The sequence below is a fragment of the Heterodontus francisci genome, chromosome 16, assembly GCF_036365525.1.
Source record: "Heterodontus francisci isolate sHetFra1 chromosome 16, sHetFra1.hap1, whole genome shotgun sequence".
NCBI classification, from domain to species: Eukaryota; Metazoa; Chordata; class Chondrichthyes; order Heterodontiformes; family Heterodontidae; genus Heterodontus; species Heterodontus francisci.
In genome coordinates this window covers 81,395,745-81,416,848 of record NC_090386.1, presented here as the reverse complement: position 1 = coordinate 81,416,848, position 21,104 = coordinate 81,395,745, and the positions used below count along the sequence as shown (strand labels likewise).

The 21,104-nt window shown below is 39.7% G+C and overlaps 1 protein-coding gene across 2 annotated transcripts in view; it reads right to left on the bottom strand.

The window, feature by feature from the left end:
• taf4a (TAF4A RNA polymerase II, TATA box binding protein (TBP)-associated factor) overlaps positions 1-21,104 on the bottom strand; it is a 78,645-nt gene that overhangs the window by 9,424 nt on the left and 48,117 nt on the right. For both annotated transcript variants that reach the window (XR_010976582.1, XM_068048462.1), the window contains exons 3-11: positions 19,502-19,618; positions 18,344-18,493; positions 13,907-14,029; positions 10,093-10,182; positions 9,117-9,350; positions 5,862-6,000; positions 2,546-2,663; positions 1,556-1,725; positions 50-180 (exon numbers count right to left, since the gene is read on the bottom strand). Coding sequence is in view for 1 of the 2 variants with exons in the window: in XM_068048462.1 (XP_067904563.1) it covers positions 50-180; positions 1,556-1,725; positions 2,546-2,663; positions 5,862-6,000; positions 9,117-9,350; positions 10,093-10,182; positions 13,907-14,029; positions 18,344-18,493; positions 19,502-19,618 (1,272 nt within the window). In the remaining variant the exon portion in view is untranslated. The remainder of the gene's footprint in view (positions 1-49; positions 181-1,555; positions 1,726-2,545; positions 2,664-5,861; positions 6,001-9,116; positions 9,351-10,092; positions 10,183-13,906; positions 14,030-18,343; positions 18,494-19,501; positions 19,619-21,104) is intronic.

Here is a 21,104-nt window from a genome sequence, read left to right as displayed (position 1 = left end):
ATATGAGATTGGGTTTAAAGAAACAGTAAGTGTTTCGACCGACACTCACCTTGTATGAGATGTTTCTCTGCTGTGCAACTTCTGATATCTTTTCTACAAGTGTTTGTAATCTTTGTTGGGTGGCATGTGACACAAAATTTACTACATCAGGATGAACGTCGGTAATTCCATGTTTTTTACCTGTACCCAGAAAAAGTTAAATACCTTTTAGATAGGTTAAATATTCTTAACTGCATCATTATAGCACTCCCCTTTTACTGATGCAGTATTGTTCTTTTAGCTGTGTTGTCCAATACAACAGCACTAGCCGAATGTGGCTAATTGGGAGTCCAGATGTGGCTACTTGCATTAGTAAGTAAGACCCCATTATTGGGCATGTAATCTCAATGCTCATTCACACTGTATGTATGTGTACTTTAGCCTTTGTGTGTGTTTGTTAGTAAAATGATAAGATGAAAAGCACTGCACAAGTGTTTGTTGATCATTGAGTGCTTTATTTCCTTGGTTACTGAATGATGGTAGATGTTTGTTAAGTAAATATACACATCTGAAGTACAGTTAACTGTATTGTGTAAGTGTACCTAAGGTGTTTTCTACTAAAATTGGTGCATATGGCTAAAACGGCATTGCCATTGCCAAACCTGTGGCTAGTCAGCAATTTTTGTTGGGCAACACTGTTAGCTGATTAAGATGTAACCTTACTTATGGTTCCATTTCTTAACTTTTGTATTTTTAGTTTCTTCCTGCAATTAAGAATGTCAAAAACTTTCCTTAGAGATACTTTCAAGCATTTCTTCACTAGCACTTCCTAATCTGTGACCTTTACACCTAAAAGGACAAGAGCAGCAAGCGCATGGGAACATCACCACCTCCAAGTCACACACCACCCTAACTTTTTTTTCGTTCGGGGAATGTGGGTGTCGCTGGCTAGGCCAGCATTTATTGCCCATCCCTAATTGCCCTTGAGAAGGTGGTGGTGAGCTTCTTGAACCGCTGCAGTCCTTGGGGTGTACAACAACAGTGCTGTTAGGAAGGGTGTTACAGCATTTTGACCCAACAACAGTGAAGGAACGGCGATATAGTTCCAAGTCAGGATGGTGTGTGGCTTGGAGGGGAATTTGCAGGTGGTAGTGTTCCCATGCATCTGCTGCACTTGTCCTTCTAGGTGGTAGAGGTCCTGGGTGTGGAAGGTGCTGTTGAAGGAGCCTTGTGAGTTGCTGCAGTGCATCTTGTAGATGGTACACACACTGTGCGTCGGTGAAACATATCCCCATTCCTTCATCATCGCTGGGTCAAAATCCCGAAACTCTCTACCAGTACCTTCATCACACGAACTGCAGCGTTTCAAGAAGGCGACTCACCAGCACCTTTTTGACAGCATTTAGGGATGGGTAATAAATTCTGGTCTTGCCAGCGACACTTACATCCCGTGAATGAATAAAAGAAAGTTTGAAATAGGCCAATGTTTTAAAAAGATTCCCTGCTACATTGGTTCCTTCACAAAGTTTGCATAAGAAGGTATCCATACTGTGAGAATGGGTAGATATCTCTTTACCTATTTCTAACATTCTTCTGTGCAATGGTGCAGCAAACAGGAATGCTTCATCTTTACACGATCTTGTTAGAGTGCCCACCAGTTCTGAATTTGTTGCCAAAATGCGTGCACTTTCTTCAGAAAGGTTAACTCCAGCCATGGATGCCACATCATTAATATCATCATCATCCCTAGAAAAATTCACATCTACACATTAATGTCATTATAAGAAGTAATCTGCATTCTAGCAATCTGCAAATGCTCATTTAATACTGGACTAAGACGTATAGATTTGTTAGAACTACATTTATTTGGTTCAGGAAGAAGGAAGAGTTCCCCATTTAGATTGTCCTTGGTCAACAGTGCTGCCAACCTGCTTTCAGGATCACCACATCAGTAGGTTCTGAGACACATGCTGGATAATTCCCTCCCTTACACCACTATCGAGCACCAACATTACAGAGGCAGTAATGCTTCTAGGAGAAGGCCAACACAACTTCTCAGCATAATAGAGAGACAGGCAATGCATGTGGCCTTGCCAGAAATGCCCAAGCCACAAGAACAAAAAATAAATGAGCCTATTTTTTGCTTCCTAACAGGAAACAACTCACTTCTGCCATTGCTCGGTGTATGGTGTCCCCTGCTCTTACAATCTTGGTTTAGCTGTCAAGGTAAGTTGAAATGTACTAATTCCCCTCATACACATGTTGAGCATCTGGATACAGAAGATTGGGTATTCTTGGTCAAAAGATCTAAGTAACCTGATAAAGGCCATAAATCATAAATGAAGTAAAGTTTATTAGAAAGAACGGCAGTTGGGGTGAGGTGTTTTTTTTTAAAAAGGTGCTTTGTCATATGGGTTTTTATGATGGATAAATATTGATTCACTGCTAGTTAAGTGATATACATAATCAATCCTATTTTTGGAATAAAGTCTCAAGTTTTTAATATGACTATTTTCCATTTTAAGTAATATTCGTTCCTTTCTGTGGTTTTGCTTAAACAGCTCACCTGAAAGAGCCACTTGCTGCTGCTTCTTTAAGTTTGTTTTTTTGAACAACAGAAGTCTGGACTGAATAAGTCAAACCAGCTTTATTTCCTGGCATCACAGTCTGTTTCATAACGGGAACTGTAAAATTATGGAGAAAGTTATGTTAAACAGTTGTATCCAGTAACTTTCTCTAGCTCAGTAGGTCACAGTATTTTACTTGTAACAGCAATTTTTAAGCCTGGTTCTCTAACTCACAGACACAATGCACAACAAACTATATATAAGCTCTGTCTATTTGAGGATGACGACTGTAATATCGTTCTTGTGGCAGGAAAGGACATTTTTACCACTCGGTCCATTATTTAATGAAGTACCTTTAAATATTATCGTGTTAATAATAGAAGCTCCTCAATAAGCAAACACCCTCATTTATTTTAGTTAGAAAAGATCTCCATAGACATTTGCAAAAAATGTAACTGAAAGAAGTGCTAAAACCTACTTGTTTCATTATGCCAATATTCATGTAATCAGAATTACTGATATACAGTTAGATGTACTTTAGTGTGAACATTTTATGATTTAGGGCAGTATCTAGGATCATGATGTTATGACACCTCATTCACAGCCAGCTTTGACAAGGATGGTGATAGGTTAGGAGACCTTGTTGCAGGATAGGATAAGGTGAAATTTACAGAAGGCCAGACAGTGCTATTAGAATAACTAACTGTGAAGGTAACAAAAGCAAGAATGAGGGTTTTTGCATTAGATAGGCTGAGACGGTGAGGAGGCAGGTGATCTTACAAAGGTGGAACCAGGTAATGTTTATGTTGAACAAGAAACAGAGTGGAATAGGTTGTGAAAAATCTGGTTTAACATGATGGTGGGGCAGAAGGTGTGGAGTTAGTGTCAGAAAACAATCATTTTTGTCTTCCCAATGTTTAGCTGGAGAAAACCGTGACCTATCCAAGGCTGGATGTCAGTAATCAATCCGATAGCACAGAGGTAATAGAGAAGGAGAGGTGGTAGAGAGAGCTGGGTGTCAATGTAGACATGGAAGATGATCCCATTTCTACAATGGTGTTATGAAGGGTAAACATGTAAAGGAGGAAGGGATGAGGGCCCAGGATGGGTTAATTGTGCAGCAGTAGGAAGGGAAGTCAGTGCTCTGACTATGATCAGACAATGCAGAAAGAAGTGGATAAGGCACTTCCTTCAGTGGATTGTATGCTCAGAATAGTCTTAACTGTCATGCTAAAATAATTGCTACATTACCAACAACGTTCATGTAAACAGGAAAAGACAACAGAAGACCGTCCACTTTCAACAGTCTCTGAAAAAACATTGTCAACAATTTTGCACCCAAATGTTTGTGTATACTATCTTTAAGTCAGCAAGTACAATTAGTCTTAGGAATGTTACCTTATCTTCCAATTAGGTACTCTACAGCCCTCTGAACTCAACATTGAGTTCAACAACTTCAGACCATTACCACCATTTTGCTTTTTTTTAAACCATGTACTAGTCTTAAACTTGTTTTTCATGTTTTTGCTTTTGGACAGAGATATTCATTATTCTGCCATCACAACTCTCTCTGGACAAATGCTTTGTCTTTTATAACAGCTATTACTACTCCCTTTGCCTTTTGTTCTATGACATCTCGGTTATTTAATCTCTCCTGCCTTCCGCCCTATCACAGATCTTCCCTTTTTTTTCTTCTTCCCTCTCCCCCCGTTCTAACATTTCTAACCTTTGCCAGTTCTGATGAAAGGGTCATAGAAATGTTAACCCGGTTTCTCTCTCCACAGATGCTGCCAAACGTGCTGTGTATTTCCAGCACTTTGTTTTTATTTATTATAGTCTTTCAGCCTGCTGTATTTCCTGACTGTCTTTTTACTTTCTTAGTATAAATGTTAATGCTATGCAATCAATAATTAGGGTACATTTCCGATTGGTGCTGTTCCTGTATGAACACTTAACATATTCATACTAAATTTCTCTTTGCACTGCTCGAGAGTTCAGAAAGGTAGAACATTAAATGTAGAAAATAACTTCTATAAAAATAAAAAATAATCCATACTCAACCAAAAATCGCTCCGATAAATAAGTGGTGGTCTGAAGATTATGGAGCATTCCAATATTTTATATTAAATCATTCTTATTTTTGGATCTACAATTTATGGGGCTTAATTTAAAGTGGATTGTATAATAACCTTAAATTTCATTCAATGAATTTGTGTGATGTAGGCAGCTGATTTGACTTCCTATTAGCTTTTAAAATAACAGCAAAAATTTTATCACAAAAATGTACTTTGGATCATCAAAATCAAGACTACTGCAGGCTGAGTGTTACAAGAATCCCAAGTTCCCCCAAGATGGAGGTGGTGGTGTGAGGTGGGGGAGGCATATACAAATTAAAGTTTGATGGCTACTGGATTCATTCTGCACTTTAAAAGTAATTCTGTATCAAGTTAGAGTTGTGAACCTTTGGAATTTTCTACCCCAGAGGGCTGTGAGTGCTCAGTGATTGAGTACATTCAAGACTGAGATCAATAGATGTTTGGACACGAAGGGAATCATGGGTAGCGCAGGAAAAGTGGAGTCGATGTAGAAGATAAGCCATCATCTTATTGGACAGTGCAGCAGTCTCGATGGCTGTATGCTCTACTCCTGCTCCTATTTCCTGTCTTAAGTATATGCCTGCTTGCTTTTCCATTGTACATCCCTTATCAATACTTTTTGAATTGAAACTACCTATGCAGACTTGTCACACTGTAATTACATACTCTTGCCAATTTGCTGTAGCACACCAGTTCTGTATATCCCACCTCCTCCTCATCCTGTATTACAGAGAAACTCCTATGTTACAACCAACTATATCCTTCTTTGTTTCCCAAACTGTCATGTTTTTCCAAGCTACTATATTAAAAGTTAAGAACAAAATCTATGACTTTAAAATTGGGCTGAATAACATCTGGTCCAATTACCTCTACCTTTTCTCCTGAATACTACCTCCACTCCCCGTCTGCAAAGCCACAATAAGTCAATTTGTTTTAATGATAGGTCTATATTTTTCTGACTTAGTTTCAATGCTACACTTCAGCTGGTGTGTTCTTACTATTTAATTTTTACCATTTTGAAAGTGTTTCTTTAATAAAACTTTGAACAAAAATATTCAATTACTGGCTTCAACAAGGATTTTTTTTTTTAAAAGAGGGGTAGGGCAAAGAAAAATAGATACTGAACATTGATTGGTATCTAAGCAAACAGGTCTATTGATTTGTAGTTCTGATGTTTACATTTACTATTTTAAGGAGGTTTAAAAACATTCATATTTACCTGTCTGAAGTTGCTTCAATTGCACCTGTGAAGGACCAGTTAACATGATGCGGTTCTGAGGTTGCCGAAGCGTCACCATGGGCGTTTGTGTCAGTGTTACCTGTGGTCTGACCATTGTTCCTTGCTGCTGTTGAACAACCTGAAGGCAAATACACTCATTAGTTCAAACTGAAGTCTAAATAAACAGTAAAAAAAATGTTGGATGGTCTTGATAGTCTCCAGCAACTACTCAAAATATCACCATTGTTTAGAAGATGCAATACCAAAATTAATAAAACCAAGTTTACAAAAATGGATACAAGGCTAACAATTATGAATTTTTTTAGCGTACAGGAGCTGAATAGCTGAAGTGACATTCTGAATGAATCGGACTTCTTTCTGAATAAATTCTGTGTTCTACTATTGCAATTGTGTTCTGTGTTCCCACACCAGGTATGGGGATCATTCTGGTTTGAAGCATTTTAAAAACTGTTTTTAAACATAGTTTCAATGTGAAATATTACAAATGGCATGCACCACCACCATTTATGCCTTTAGAAGTGACTCTCTCTGAATTTATCCTAGCTCCATCTTAAGTCTGCTCAGTAATGGAAGTATGAAATTCAACAGGATAATTTTTTTTAAAAACACACTTACCATTTTGTGAAATGAGTTACTGCACTGCACATTACAAACTAAAGACTACAATGTCTTGCCAAATTCAGTATACAGCAGGAACAAAAAACATCTCCTTTGATTCCATCAAGTAATCAGACAAGCGGTGACCCGGAACAAAGTGGCAACATTCTGTCTTATACACTAGGATTTATCAAAATGACTTTGTTTTTACTCAAAAAATATCTTTGAGGATGTGCTTGCTCTAACTCTCTATCCAAAACGATGTAAGTCATAAACTTCATGGACAGCTTGAGTAGCGGTTATGTTACTGCACTGATAATCCAGAGGCTTGGATTAATGATCTGGAGACATGAGGTCAAATCCCATTCAAATTCAATTCAATAACTCTGGAATAAAAAGCTTGAAACAGCTATGTAACTTACCATAAAAACCCATCTGGGTCCATTAAGGAAGGATATCGTTCCCTGATCTGGCCTATATTGTGATTTCAGACCTACAGCTATGTGGTTGACTCTTAACTGCCGTCTGAAATGGCCAAAGAAACTATTCCTGTATTCAAGAAGACAGCTCACTAGCATCTTCTCAAGGAAAATTAGGGATGAACAATAAATGTTGGCGTTGCCAGCAATGTTCACATCCCATGAATGAATAAAAGAAAATCTAATATTCTGTGAAGTGTTGGTCATGTGATTGTGCACAATAATGTAAATAATGATGTTCCAACTATATCCCCAAAACAGTTTACCAAATAGTGGTCAGTAATGCTTTAATTTTGCATTGAGACATTAAACACTGTCAATTTTAAAAAAATAGAGCCAGGATGCTTATTCCTAAACAATAAGATTTAAAAACAATGGCTACAATTAAGGTAATTAAACACTTTACACAACATTCTTCTAACAATCTAGTATTTAGGCAATTTAAAAGATTTTGCACAAAGTTTGTATATTAAAAATGATATTTATTTAATTGCATAAGTAATCTTAAAATACAGTTTAGGATGACAGTCTATCAGGCAGTAAACTAAAGAGAAATGCCACAGATCTCTCATTCCTATATTATGGTCTAAAATAAAATGTTCTCTCACCCAATGACAGCATAAATGGAGTGCTGCTGACTGTGTTCTACATACTGACCTTAAAATTTACAGAACCAACCATATAAATACTGCAGCTACAAGAGCAGGTTAGAGGCTGGGAATAACACACCTCCTGACTCCCCAAACCCTGACTACCATCTCCATGGACAAGTTAGTTGTGTGATGCAATATTCCCCACACCTGGATGGCTGTGGCTCCAACAACACTCAAGAAGCTCCAACACTATCCAAGACAAAGCAACCCGATTGATCGGCAACCCATCCACCACTGGCGGACAGAAGCAGCAGTGCGTACCATTCAGAAGATGCACTGCAACAACTTGTCAAGGCATTGTCGACAATCCCTTCCAAGCGCGTGACCTCTACCACCGAGAATACAGGCAGCAAATGCATGGGAACACCACGCCCTGCAAGTTCCCCCCAAGTCACACACCATTTTGACTTAGAACTATATCGTCATTCCTCCCAAAAATCACTGTGGGAGTAGCTACATTACATGGATTGCAGTGGTTCAAGAAGGCAGCTCACCACCACTGGCTCAAGGGCAATCAGGGATGGGCATTAAATGCTGGCCTTGCCAGTGACCTCACATCACAAGAACCAAGTAAAAAAAAAGGTTGCTCAACTACAAGTTCATGCTGATGGAAGAGTTTATTCAGAAAATCTGTCTGAGGCTGCCTCTAACTCGCAGCTCTAAACAAGGGACTGGATTTTATTTTGCCACCGCAGCTGGCCTGCACACGCATGTTTTGCTCCACAGAGCCACCGTGATATTATACGCGACAGCTCATTTACATGGCCAGGACGGACTGCACCCCTCCCCGATGATGTGGAGGGGGCGGGCAATCGTCCCTGGTAATGGCGTCCAGCACCATTTTTAAAGGGCTTCCAGCCCTTACATTTAAATGTTTTAAAAGGGAAAGTTCAATTAAATTGATTTTTTAAAATTACATACATGTTTCCAGCCCCTCCCCCAACCCCCAATAACAATACACTCATTCCGTGCCCTGTCCCACGCCAAAATACTTACCTTGTCTACCTGACCTTCCCCCACCAAAGTTCACAAACTTTTAACTTTACCCCTTCCCACCACCTCCTCCACCAATCACATTAGTTTGAGCCCACTCCCACCTTCCTGCCCTGAAAACATACCTCCTCCCCGCTCCCCACCTGCGCCCTGCATTGGATCTCCAGTCCCAGCAATCGACCGGAATATCGAAGCGGGACGGCCGGCAGCAGCAAGTAAGGCATTAAGTCATTAATGAGCAATTATTAACATATTTAAATTTTGGTCCCGTCAACTTGCCGCCACTGGCAATATGGGGCCGGGCCTTCCCGGCTTCAAGGCCCATGGTGGGCCTCTTCTGGAGGCATTTTCCGGCACCTCGCCCACCCCACCCCACCTGGCACAACCCCCAACATCGGGGGGGGGGGCGGTAAAATTCAGCCCAAGATATGGTAATAAGGATGCTTGAGACATGCTAAGTGCATAGATGTTATAGATGGTCTTCATGTGACAGCTGTGTTAATTTGTCCTACCTTGCCAGCTTGCACAGACTGTCCAGGTTGTGCTAAACTTAGCACAGGATGTTGGAGGGTGCTAGTTACTGTAGCTGTAGCGGTAGTTGTCCGCACTACAGGTCGCTGTTGAATAGTATTTCCTAGTACCACTGCTGTCAACGCTGTTGTAGTCTGAGTTGAGGATTGTTGTTGACTTTGCTGAATAAAAGCTTGCGAGTCTTGAGTGAGTTGGCGCAAGGCTGGCAAACTCCGCTGGGAAAACACAGAAGAGTAAACATTTGTGCTCATCTTATTATGAATTTACAAATTACTTTGCTTTGTGTAACTGAATTTGTACTAATTGGATCATCCATTTTAAAATGCTGTCAACTTCTGGACACATTGTTAAAACCAACTCAACTATTTACTGATTGCTAGTTTCCTGGTACTCTGGAAACAGGACTGGCTAAAGACAATTTCTAAAGCATCAGTTTCACTCCATATGTTCTTTTGGGGGAGGCAGGGGAAAGAACATTGAAAGTGAAAATCGTCTGTCATGTCTACTGTGTACCCAAGATGGTTGTTTTTTTCAAAGTCCATCAGCCAGACCATTTTGGCCAGTGCAAAATTTGATGATCTTTTCAGTGAAATTAGCAAACGGATTTTAACCACAATTCTTGAAAGGAATCTAACTGAAAAGAGTAAAATAAATTAATGCAGTTTATTTTATAATTAACATCCTCATTCTCCAAGAGAGTGGGGTGGGAAAAGATTTTGTTCTGAGCAATGAATAAAATCTCAACTGCCTGTCTCAAGAATTTTTTTTTTTTTAAAGAGTATAAAGTATACTCAATAATAGTTCACTAAAGCAAATGCATTTCCAGAACACTAGTATTTTCAAACTGGTTTTATTCCTACACAAAGATCATTTACCAGGAGGAAAGCAAAAACAGTCATAACTACCTCATCCAAAAATAACAAATATTGTACCACTCCAAGACAAATGATTAATTACCTTCAGGAAAGGCACAAGATAAGGTTGAGGTGAGGAGTTGAGCTCCCTATATAACCGGCTAGTGAAGTCTTCTGCTTCAATTTTGCCATCCTGTGAGAAAGAGGAAAACAAAACTTGAGTTCCATTCAGTATGATTAAGAAACATAAAGTCATTACGGCACAGAAAGAGGCCAGTTGGCCCATCTATCCACTCTGTGTAGAGCTTTCCAATCAGTCCCATCCCCCGCTCTATTCCCCGTAGCCCTGCAAGTTTATTCCCCTCAAGTGCCTATCCAATTTACTTTTGAAATCATTCTTCGTTTCAGCTTTCACCAGCCTTGTAGGAGGCCCTGCAGTACAAAGATGTCTGGAGACCTCGAGAAAGGTGAGTGGGGTCAGGGTCGCTGGGCCATTCAGGCAGGCTCCGGCGATGGGATTTGGGTTGGGGGGAAAGGGGGCAGGGGTTTTAGTGACAGGGTGGGGAGGTGGCAATCACCACCAGGGGAGAGGGCCTGAATTGCCCCCTAAGGAGGGACACCACCCGACCACGCTAGGAGGACTGCCAGGTTTTACCTGGTGGTGTCTCAACACAGTATTGTGCCCCTCCGCCTTCTAATAAATTGAGGTGGAGTCGGGAAGAGGCCTGACCTGGGGCGGGAAGACCATCTTCGACCCTCCCTGCCCCAGACTAAACTGGAAGGCATCAGGAAGGCAACAGGCACTCCGTCTCCCACCTTAACTTTATTGCCCACCCCCCACCCGCCTTCATTCTCGTCCCAAGGGCGCCCATAAAATTCTGCCCATGGTTCTGTCTTGTCCCCTCAAGGACATCCTCCCTTTCCAACACTACAATGTCTTCCCTAATCAGTACTGCCACCCAACCTCCCATTTTTCCATCCATATGGTTTCTGAACACTTTGCATCCTTGATTATTAAGGACCCAGCCCTCACCATTTTTAAACTGTGTTTCTGTTCTTGCTGCTACATCAGATTCCCACACAACTAGTTGTGCTTGTAGCTCACCAACCTTATTCACCACACTTTGTGCATTTACATACATTCATCGTAAACCTGTCTTTGTATTCCGTGTAGTCCTTCTTAGTCTGCTCGTATCGAATACGCTACAACTTCCGTCTCTAGTACTAACACTCTCACTCCTTTATGCACGTTATTCCTCTTTTCTGCTTCTATGTATTGGTGCCCATCCCCCCTGTCAATTTAGTTTAAACTCTCCCCAATCACACTAGTGAATCTACTCCTGTTCCTATCTTCCTATGTCCTATGTCTCTGCAAGCACATTAGTCCCATCCTGTTGAGGTGCAACCTGTCCCTTTTGAACAGGTGCCTCCTGACTCAGAACTGGTCCCAATGTCCAAAGAATCTAAAGCCCTCCCTCCTGCACCATGCCTCAAGCCACGCATTGATGCTCCCTATCTTCCTAGTTCTACTCTCACTAGCATGTGGGACTGGGAATAATCCAGAGATTACAACCTTCGAAATCCTACTTTTTAACTTCCTTCCTAGCTCCTGAAAATCTGACCATAGGACCTCAATACCTGTTCTCTCTATGTCGTTGATACCAACATGTACCATAACTTCTGGCTCGCTCCTTTCCTCCAGAATATTCTGCAACCTCTCTGTGATGTCTTTTACCCTGGCAGCAAGGAGGGAACAAATCATGCGGGACTCATGATGATTATAGAAATGCCTGTCTGTCCCCCTAACTATGGAATCTCCTAAAGAACTGCATTTCTACTGTTTGCTGTGTTCTGTAGGGAAAAGATTACAAGCACAATGGTCAGCTCTTATCTAGTACCCACTGGAAAAGAACTAGCACTGCCACTATGAAAATGTAATGGTAAGAACCCTCTTGAGCTAGGCAATACGGTGCATATGAACAGCTCTATTGCTGTACAGCTTTATATCTATGCATCTACACTTGCACCAATAACAACATATCAATCTTTTTGAAAATATCAGGTTGAGAAATGGCTTCTGACATATACTCTTATACAACATACTTTTTAAATAGGACTTTTAAAATCGGTTAATTGAAAGCCTTCAAAAGGAATTTTGCTCAGAAACTCAAAATCCTTTAAAATTTTTAAGTGAAATGCATGAATTGCAAGCCTGAATAATGTAGCTTTTAAACACTGTTGGACATGTTTCATTTGAACTATATACAGTGTTCTCTGATGGAGCAATTCTCAGCTGGAATCTGTTTTGTGCACATTACAGACAGCTTTAGTGCTAAGAATTAGGGCTCCAACATTATTTTTTAAATGGTGGTGAAGCTTCTGTATTAGGAACATAGGAACAAAGGAGCAGGAGTAGGCCATTTAGCCCATCAAGCCTGCCCCGCCATTCAATATGATCATGGCTGATCTTCCACTTCAATGCCTTTTTCCCACACTATCGCCATATCCCTTTATGTCATTGGTATTTAGAAATCTGTCAATCTCTGCTTTAAACATACTCAATGACTGAGCTTCCACAGCCCTCTGAGGTAGAGAATTCCAAAGATTCACAACCCTCTGAGTAAAGAAATTTTTCCTCATCTCTGACCTAGGTGACTTCCCCTTATTTTGAAATTGTGTTCCCTGGTTCTAGACTCCCCAACCAGGGGAGACATCTTACCTGCATTGACCCTGTCTATCCCTTTAAGTATTTTGTAGGTTTCAATGAGATCACCTCTCATTCTACGAAACTCTAGAGAATACAGGCCCAGTTTCTCCAAGCTCTCTTTATAGGATAGTCCCGCCATCCCGGGAACAAGGCTGGTGAACCTTCGTTGCACTCCCTCAATGGCAATAATATCCTTCCTAAGGTAAGGTGACCAAAACTGCACACAGTACTCCAGGTGTGGTCGAACCAAGTTTCTATACAATTGAAGCAAGACTTCACTACTCCTGTACTCAAATCCTCTTGCAATAAAGGCTAACATGCCATTAGCCTTCTTAATTGATTGCTGCACCTACATGTTAGCTTTCAGTGACTTATTGACAAGAACACCCAGGTCCCTTTGTACATCTACACTTTCTAATCTCTTACCATTTAAGAAATACTCTGCACATCCGTTCCTCCTACCAAAGTGGATAAGCTCACATTTTTCCACATTATATTCCATCTGCCACATTCTTGCCCACTCACTAAGTCTGTCTAAATCCCCTCGAAGCTGCTTTGCATCTTCCTCACAACACATATTCCCACCTAGTTTTGTGTCATCCGCGAGCTTGGAAATATTACATTTGGTCCCCACATCCAAATCATTGACATATATTGTGAACAGCCAGGGCCCAAGCACTGATCCCTACAGTACCCCACTAGTCACAGCCGGCCAACACGAGAATGACCCATTTATTTCCACTCTCTGCTTTCTGCCCATTAACCAAATTTCAGGCAAAACCACAGTGGTTCAATATCTCACCTGAAAATTTAATCAAAAGTTTGATACATCTATGGTTTGTGTAGGATGTATTACTTCGCTTAAAATCTCTCAGAATTTGAGATCTGTACCCTCTATAATACATAAAAGCATAGAAGTTTACAGAACAGAAAGAAGCCAATTGTCATAGTGTTTGTGCCACTCTTTGCTAGAGCGATTCAAAAATAATCCCTTTGCCTTGCTCTTCCCTTAAAAGATGCTGTGATCTCTGCCACAATTACTCCCTATGACAAGGTGGTCTAACCTTTCGAACAAATCTCTATGTAAAGATTTTTTCTTTGTTTCCTCTTTATTACTCACTCTTCCCCATTTCCAGGACAAATACAGTTTAGTTGAGTTTCTTTTCTGATTAAGCTAAGTTAATGTTGAAATGTTTGTACACTTTCTCACCAAGAGGTTTTGCACCAGTTCTTTGACATTGGCAGCTGTTTCAGTTGACTGTTTACCACTTGAAGCTAGTTTGATCAGCGTAGACAGAAAGTTCTTGCATTTCTTTACATTTTCCATTGTTTCCTGTGAAATATTATAAGCATTCAATAGAGGGCAAGGTACTGTACCATATAATTAAAAACCTTCTCTATTCAAAGTTTATTTTATACACACAGGAGTCAGTGTCTTGCTACAAACTATTTCTGGAATAGAAGGGAAAGTTCAGTTCTAGTATAAAGTAATAATTTTCATAACACTTTGGATTTTACTTAAAAACCAGAAAATCTCTAACTTGCTGGGTAAATCAATTAACTGTGCAAATAAGTTTTTGTTCCTAATCATTTTGAAGGCAGTGACTCTTGCAGGTATAATTCCAGTTGTTGGCAGTCTTTTAGTACCTTATCCAATTGGCTATTCTTCATGAGCAAGGCCAAACAAAAACTTGCATTTATATAGCACCTTTAATGTAGGAAAATGTTCCAAGGCAAGTGTAATCAAACAAGAACTGACTCCAAGCCAATGAAAACAACATCAGGGGTGACTAAAAGGTTGGTGAAAGAGATTGATTTTAAGAAGGGTTTTTAAAATATGGAGAGAAAAAAGGTTTAGGAAGGGAATTCCAGAGCTTCCAGCCTAGACACCTGAAAGCACTGCTGCCAATGGTGGGATGAAGGGAGTGGCGGATTGGTAAGAAGCAAGATTTGGAGTAAAGCAGAAATCTTGGAGAGTTCTGGGAATGGAGGAGGTTACTGAGATAAAATGAGGCAAGGCCATGGAGGGATTTGAGCACAAGGATGGACTTTTAAATTTTGGTGGACCAGGAGACAATGTAGGTCAGTGAGCAGAGATGATGGGTGAACAGGACTTGGTGTGGGTTAGAATTTGGAATGAAGAGTTTTGGATGAGTCTAAACTTATCAGCAATGGAAACCAAGAGTCTGGCCAGGAAAACACTGGAATAGCAGAATTGTGAAGTGACAAAAGCATGCATGAAGGTTTCATCAGAGGGTGGGCTGAGGCAGGTGCAGAGACAGTCAATGCTAGAGAGGAGAAACGTACTGAAATCACCCAAGCGGGAACCCTGGATGATTTTTTACCAGCACACCCCACCACAACCCCACCATTCTTCTACCACCAACAACTGTGAATATTGAGGCTAATTTAGTGCCCAACTTCTTACCCATCAGTTTACTTGCACAGGCCCAAAACCTTAAACAAGACTTTCACCATTTTACTTGCCTCTTGTCGTTTTCTTCAAAGTAACTTCATAAAAGGTTTTTCCAATGGGAATTTTATTTTCTCTCTTTCTCAGACACCATTTTGATTCCAGACACCAATTTTTGTTAGAATTATTCAAGAGGAAAACTGTGAGGGGAGGGAACATAGGAAATAGGAGTAGGAGTAGGCTGTTCGGCCCCTTAAGCCTGCTCCACCATTCAACTAGATCATGGCTGATCTTCTGCCTCAACACCATTTTCCCGCACTATCCCCATATCTCTCGATGCCTTTAATATCTAGAAATCTATCGATCTCTGTCTTGAACATACTCAATGACTGAGCTCCACTGCCCTCTGGGGTAGAGAATTCCAAAGATTCACCACCCTCTGAGTAAAGAAATTCCTCCTCACCTCAGGCCTAAAAGGGGAGTGGGGGGGGTGCGGGGAAGAAAGGAAATCCCACATCCATTTCCACAGCTATAGAATTACTGCACTGCTGGATTTTCTGAGCTGTAGTCTGTCTAATCTTCAGCTGTCAGACTGTACTGGATGTTCTCTAGTGGTAGCAAGCAAATGTAATCCTTTAATAAAACACAGGATATCAGATTCTTTTTAGCAACCTAAGTTAAATTGTGGTACTAGATTAACTTGTAATTATCTTGTTAATTTAGATGTAATTGGACCAATTTGATCACTTGAGGTCTGCTTTAATGACAATCCATCCAAAAACCACAATAAAGCCACATTTTATCAGTAAATTATGGAGAAGAGAAAATTAAATTTTTTTTCCAAATGAAGGTCAAAAACAAACTCCATACTTATTTTAAAAATGTGAGCATTTGCTGATTTCAATTTTGTTCCCTCCCCACCTCTTTAGATTATGGTGAGGAAAATTATGAAAGCCCTAGTGATGAAAATCCAGCTTGTATGGAAGTACACCCTCAAATTAATGTGGCTTATGTCCCACTGTGTACACTGAATGTGAAAATAGTACTGGGTTGTGCTAAAAATAATTGTTTTTTCCAATGCAAATATAATGTAATGACGTGCTCTATAGATATAAGATAACTGCTGCCTGCAATGAATTATCCATTAATGGGTAAGGCTTTTCTAAATCAAGCATTTGGGTGGCTTATCAGTGTCATCAAAATAAGAACAAGAGCATCAGGGAAGACTTCCAATGCTCACTATAGCAGAATTGTACATGTGTTCTTTATATACCCGCTATTACGTTTGGTATTATAAGAGGCCAAATTGTATTCAGTAGTTTATGGCTTGCATATGCACATTACTCATTAACAACATTACTCATCCAAATACGACCAATAGACTTCACAACTATTTATTCTAGGTGGAATGTATTTCTAACTGTCCAGCTTGTATGTAGCTGCTGTTGACACAAATTTGGATCTTTTTCTGTACATGCAATTTGAATGCCTGCCAGCAGATGGCTGTATGTCTTTAGCTCATCAACCATTAATCATTTTTGGATTTCCAGTGCTGAATGGACTTGGCTGACATACTGACCTACATTAATCATGAAAGGATAGTCTTATGCATGTAATTCTACCACAGAAGCAATGGATCTTACAGATACATGAGATAATTCCTCGTGTGAACTTGAAAGTTACTGTTCAAAATTCTCCAGCATCAACTATGAAAGTAACTGATGGATCAGTTATTAAAGCAACAAAATATTTAAGTATAACCGAAAAATACAAAAAACAGTAAATATTTAATTACAAGTAAATAGTGCCACTTCTTCCATATCATAATTACCATTCCATAATTCTTAAATTGCTAATGACATCTGAAGAACACGAGGCTTTTAAAAGCTTTTAATCAATGTGATATCAAAAGAAAAACACATTTTGTCATATTAATTCATCACTCATGGAATTTCAGAGACAGGTGTCCAATATTTTATACACTGAATGAACTTAGCCACAATATCAAAGGATCTATAAAAGGTTGCCTTTTTACCAATACACTCTCCTGTCCTAACTTTTGCTACCTAATGGAATACAGTGATTATTACAGTAAACATATTTTAGTACATAACAGAAATAAAGCCCTTGTACCTCTCAAATCCCTCAAAACTAGTTTGCAAACTTATGATTTTTGAGCAGCTGTTGATTAAAACTTATATATGATAAATACAAACTTTGGAGTGAGCTGAATGCACTCAAAATCTAAATCCTAGATTATGATATTGTACTGTACCAATGTAAATCCAATGTATAAAATACTGTGCACCTGCCTCAGAGATGAATATTGATAAAATTTCTATATTAAAAATGGCTTAAAAGCTTTGTGTTCTCAAACGTGAGAAATTAAGACTAGAATGATCGTAAACATAACCAAGGCCAAATTTGAGGGCTTTTGTTACAATATAAATCTATTTGCTTTAATGGAGTTGATATTTCTTCATTATCAGGTTGAGTACTAGGATGCAGATGATAAACATGAAAGAACTTTAAATGAAAGCTAAGCCAAGGAGAGGCGCACAAACAGAGACAGATACATAGTGAGGGCTCTCTGAATGAAGTCCAAGGCTTTTGGAAGATCAGTTAATTTGTAAATGGAGATTCAGGTTTTCTCTATCAATTACGCTCCTAGAAATTGAAAAAATAGTTCCAACTACACTGAACCAGGCAGAACAGTTTCCAAAGATTGAATTAAAATTTATAGTTTTGTAGCCTTTCATTTTTGGAAATGCAATTCTGTGAAAAAGATCCACAGTTTAAAATACTGTCTGCACTTAATTTGGGAACCTTTATTAAATGTATGATTGCAACCCCTTCAGGGATTGATCCATCATCTAAAATCTAGCAATACGTTTTGATCATGGCAAAGGTGCTATATGCTATAATGGATTAAAATATTTTTGTTCTACTGCATTACAATGGAGAGCAAGTTGTTTTTCATCAGGTATTTTTCATAGATGTGAATTTGCTTTCCAGATTGTAGCAACCAAGTGATCATTTCTGATTCTCCCTATTGTCAAAATGTGTTTGATAGAGTTATGAACATGTGTTCTATGTGAATTTTATTTCTCACAGGTCAAAGCTGTGAATGTTTCTGTCCTCGCAAATGAGGTTTTGAAAAGCTGTTTGCATTGAGTTTTATACTAGGCTACTTCTACATAGGTTACATGCCATACATCAACAGCTGATTCTTACCGCTGAGGCAGTGGGTTGCAGTATCTGTGATGTTGGAGCTCCTGCAGCTGCTGCCAATGTCTGTACAGTTCTCTGAGGTGTTCCAGGCTGAACTGTCGTTGCTGTCCCTATTGAAGCTGCGGATGTTGCCCCACTTATTACGATCTGAGACTGTAAGATAAATAAATAAAGAACTTGCCTTTATCAAATGCCATTCATGGCGTCAGGATGTCGCAAAGTGCTTCACAGCCAATGAAGCACTTTTGAAGTGTAGTCACTGTTGGAATGTAGGGAAAGGTGGCAGTCAGTTTGCACTCAGCAAGCTCCCACAAACAGCAATCAGATTAACTACCAAAACATCTGTTTTAGTGATACTGGATGCTAGCGACATATTGCCAGACTCTGGAAGAACTTTCCCATTCTTCTTCAAATAGTACCATGGCTTTTTTACATCCATCCAAAAGGGCAGATTGAACCTCAACCGAAAGATGGCACTTCTGACAGTGCTCCCTCAGTACTGCGCTCAAGTTTCAATTTAGATTTTGTATGCGAGTCTCTGAAATGGGGTTTACAACCATGACCTTCTGATTCAGTGGTACCACTGATCCAAGGCTGAGATAGTAAAGGGACAAAAAAGCATATTCACATCAGAATGCTTTCATGTATTAACATTTCAATGGCGCACTTACTACTGATATTATGGATTTCAAACACTTAAAAATTCACTCGTCATTTAATTAAAACAAAATACAAATAAACTGTGGGATAGGAACACAGGAACAGGAGTAGGCCATTTAGCCCTTTAAGCCTGTTCCACTATTCAATGAAACTATGGCTGATCTGTATCTTAACTCCATGTTCTTTTATACCCTTGCCGATCAAAAGGTGATGTTGCAAATGACTTTCCTCTCTGCACCAGTAACATTTTTTTTTTTACAAACTGTCAAACTATAACTAGTCCTGTGCTATGCAATCAAACTCTAGGACTGAGACTGCTCAAACACATTGTACAATACAATTTTTTACATGTATTCTGTGGTATTAACTTACTTCACAACTACCCCTCCCCCAGTAGACATTTCTAGTCTAATTCTGAATACTGCTCTCCCATTTGTTTCCAATGAGATTGAATTAATTGCTCAATTCATTTAGTTAAAACAACCTAGTTTATAACATTACCTGTACAGTTGGAGGTCGCTGCAGTGCAGTTGTCACTTGTACCGTCGTCTGTGGCTGAGAAACTGGTTTGATGATTGTAGGCGTCACTTGTCGTGCAATTATTTGTGTTCCTGGTGCCTAGAAATGACATTGAAAGGGTAGGAACGTTGAGGTCAGCCTGTGTGGTAGTATTCTTGGAAAATGTATTTTTTGTAAAAGTAATCTAAAATAATTTAAATGTAACTGAATGCATCAACCAGATTAGTAAATAAATATCTATTTCTATAAAGGTCTATATGAAAGTATAGAATTATGAGTGTTAACTTTCAGCACCTTGGAGAGAGGTAAAACATTAGTAACAAATTGTTAACTTTAATTAAAAAAGTGGAAAACAAAGCAATGTAGAAAATGGTTGTGTTTTCAGGTGTTGGTCCACTGTCCAAAGAATATCCAAGTAAATAAGATGTATATATCAGTAAATTCCATAACACTACATACATAGTGAACTTACTTTCATTGCTAGTTTTAAATTTTCAGGGTTTACATAAGATTTGCTTTTCAACAGGAAGTCAATGTTATATGCTACACATCAAGAGTTTTTTTTTTCCCTTATAATCTTGATAAACTTCAATAAATTTTGGTTAACAATCAGTTTCAGATCTGCAATGTCCCATGCACAGTAACCAAAATTTCTATAATTACTGAGTGAACAACTTCATGTTAAGGTATGATCCAAAAGCCCATTTTCTGTAGGTACTAAATCTAGATTTAAGCACCATTAAATCACCATGAGGGGAGGCGGTGGCGTAGTGGTATTATCACTGGACTTGTAACCCAGAGACCCAGGTGGAGACATGGGTTTGAATCCCACCACAGCAGAAGGTGGAATTTGAATTTAATTCATAAATCTGGAATTAAAAGCTAGTCTAATGATGGCCATGAAACCATTGTCGATTGTTGTAAAATCCCATCTGGTTCACTAATGTCCTTTAGGGAAGGAAATCTGCTGTCCTTACCTGGTCTGGCCTACATGTGACTCCAGATCCACAGCAATATGGTTAACTCTTACATGCCCTCTGAAATGGCCTAGCAAGCCACTCAGTTGTACCTAACTGCTACGAAGTCAATAAAAAGGAATGAAACCGGACGGACCATCCGGCATCAACCTAGGCACTGGAAACGACAATGGCAAACCCAGCCCTGTCGACCCTGCCAAGTCTTCCTTACTAACATCTGGGGGCTTGTGCCAAAGATGGGAGAGCTGTCCCACAGACTAGTCAAGCAACGGCCTGACATAGTCATACGCACGGAATCATACCTTACAGACAATATCCTAGACACTGCAATCACTATCCCTGGGTATGTCCTGTCCCACCGGCAGGACAGACCCAGCAGAGGTGGCGGGTCAGTGGCCTACAGTATGGAGGAAGTTGCCCTGGGAGTCCTCAACATCGACTCCAGACCCCATGAAGTCTCATGGCATCAGGTCAAACATGGGCAAGGTAACCTCCTACTGATTACCACCGACCGCCCTCCCTCAGCTGATGAGTCAGTACTCCTCCATGTTGAACACCACTTGGAAGAAGCACTGAGGGTGGCAAGGGCACAAAATGTACTCTGGGTG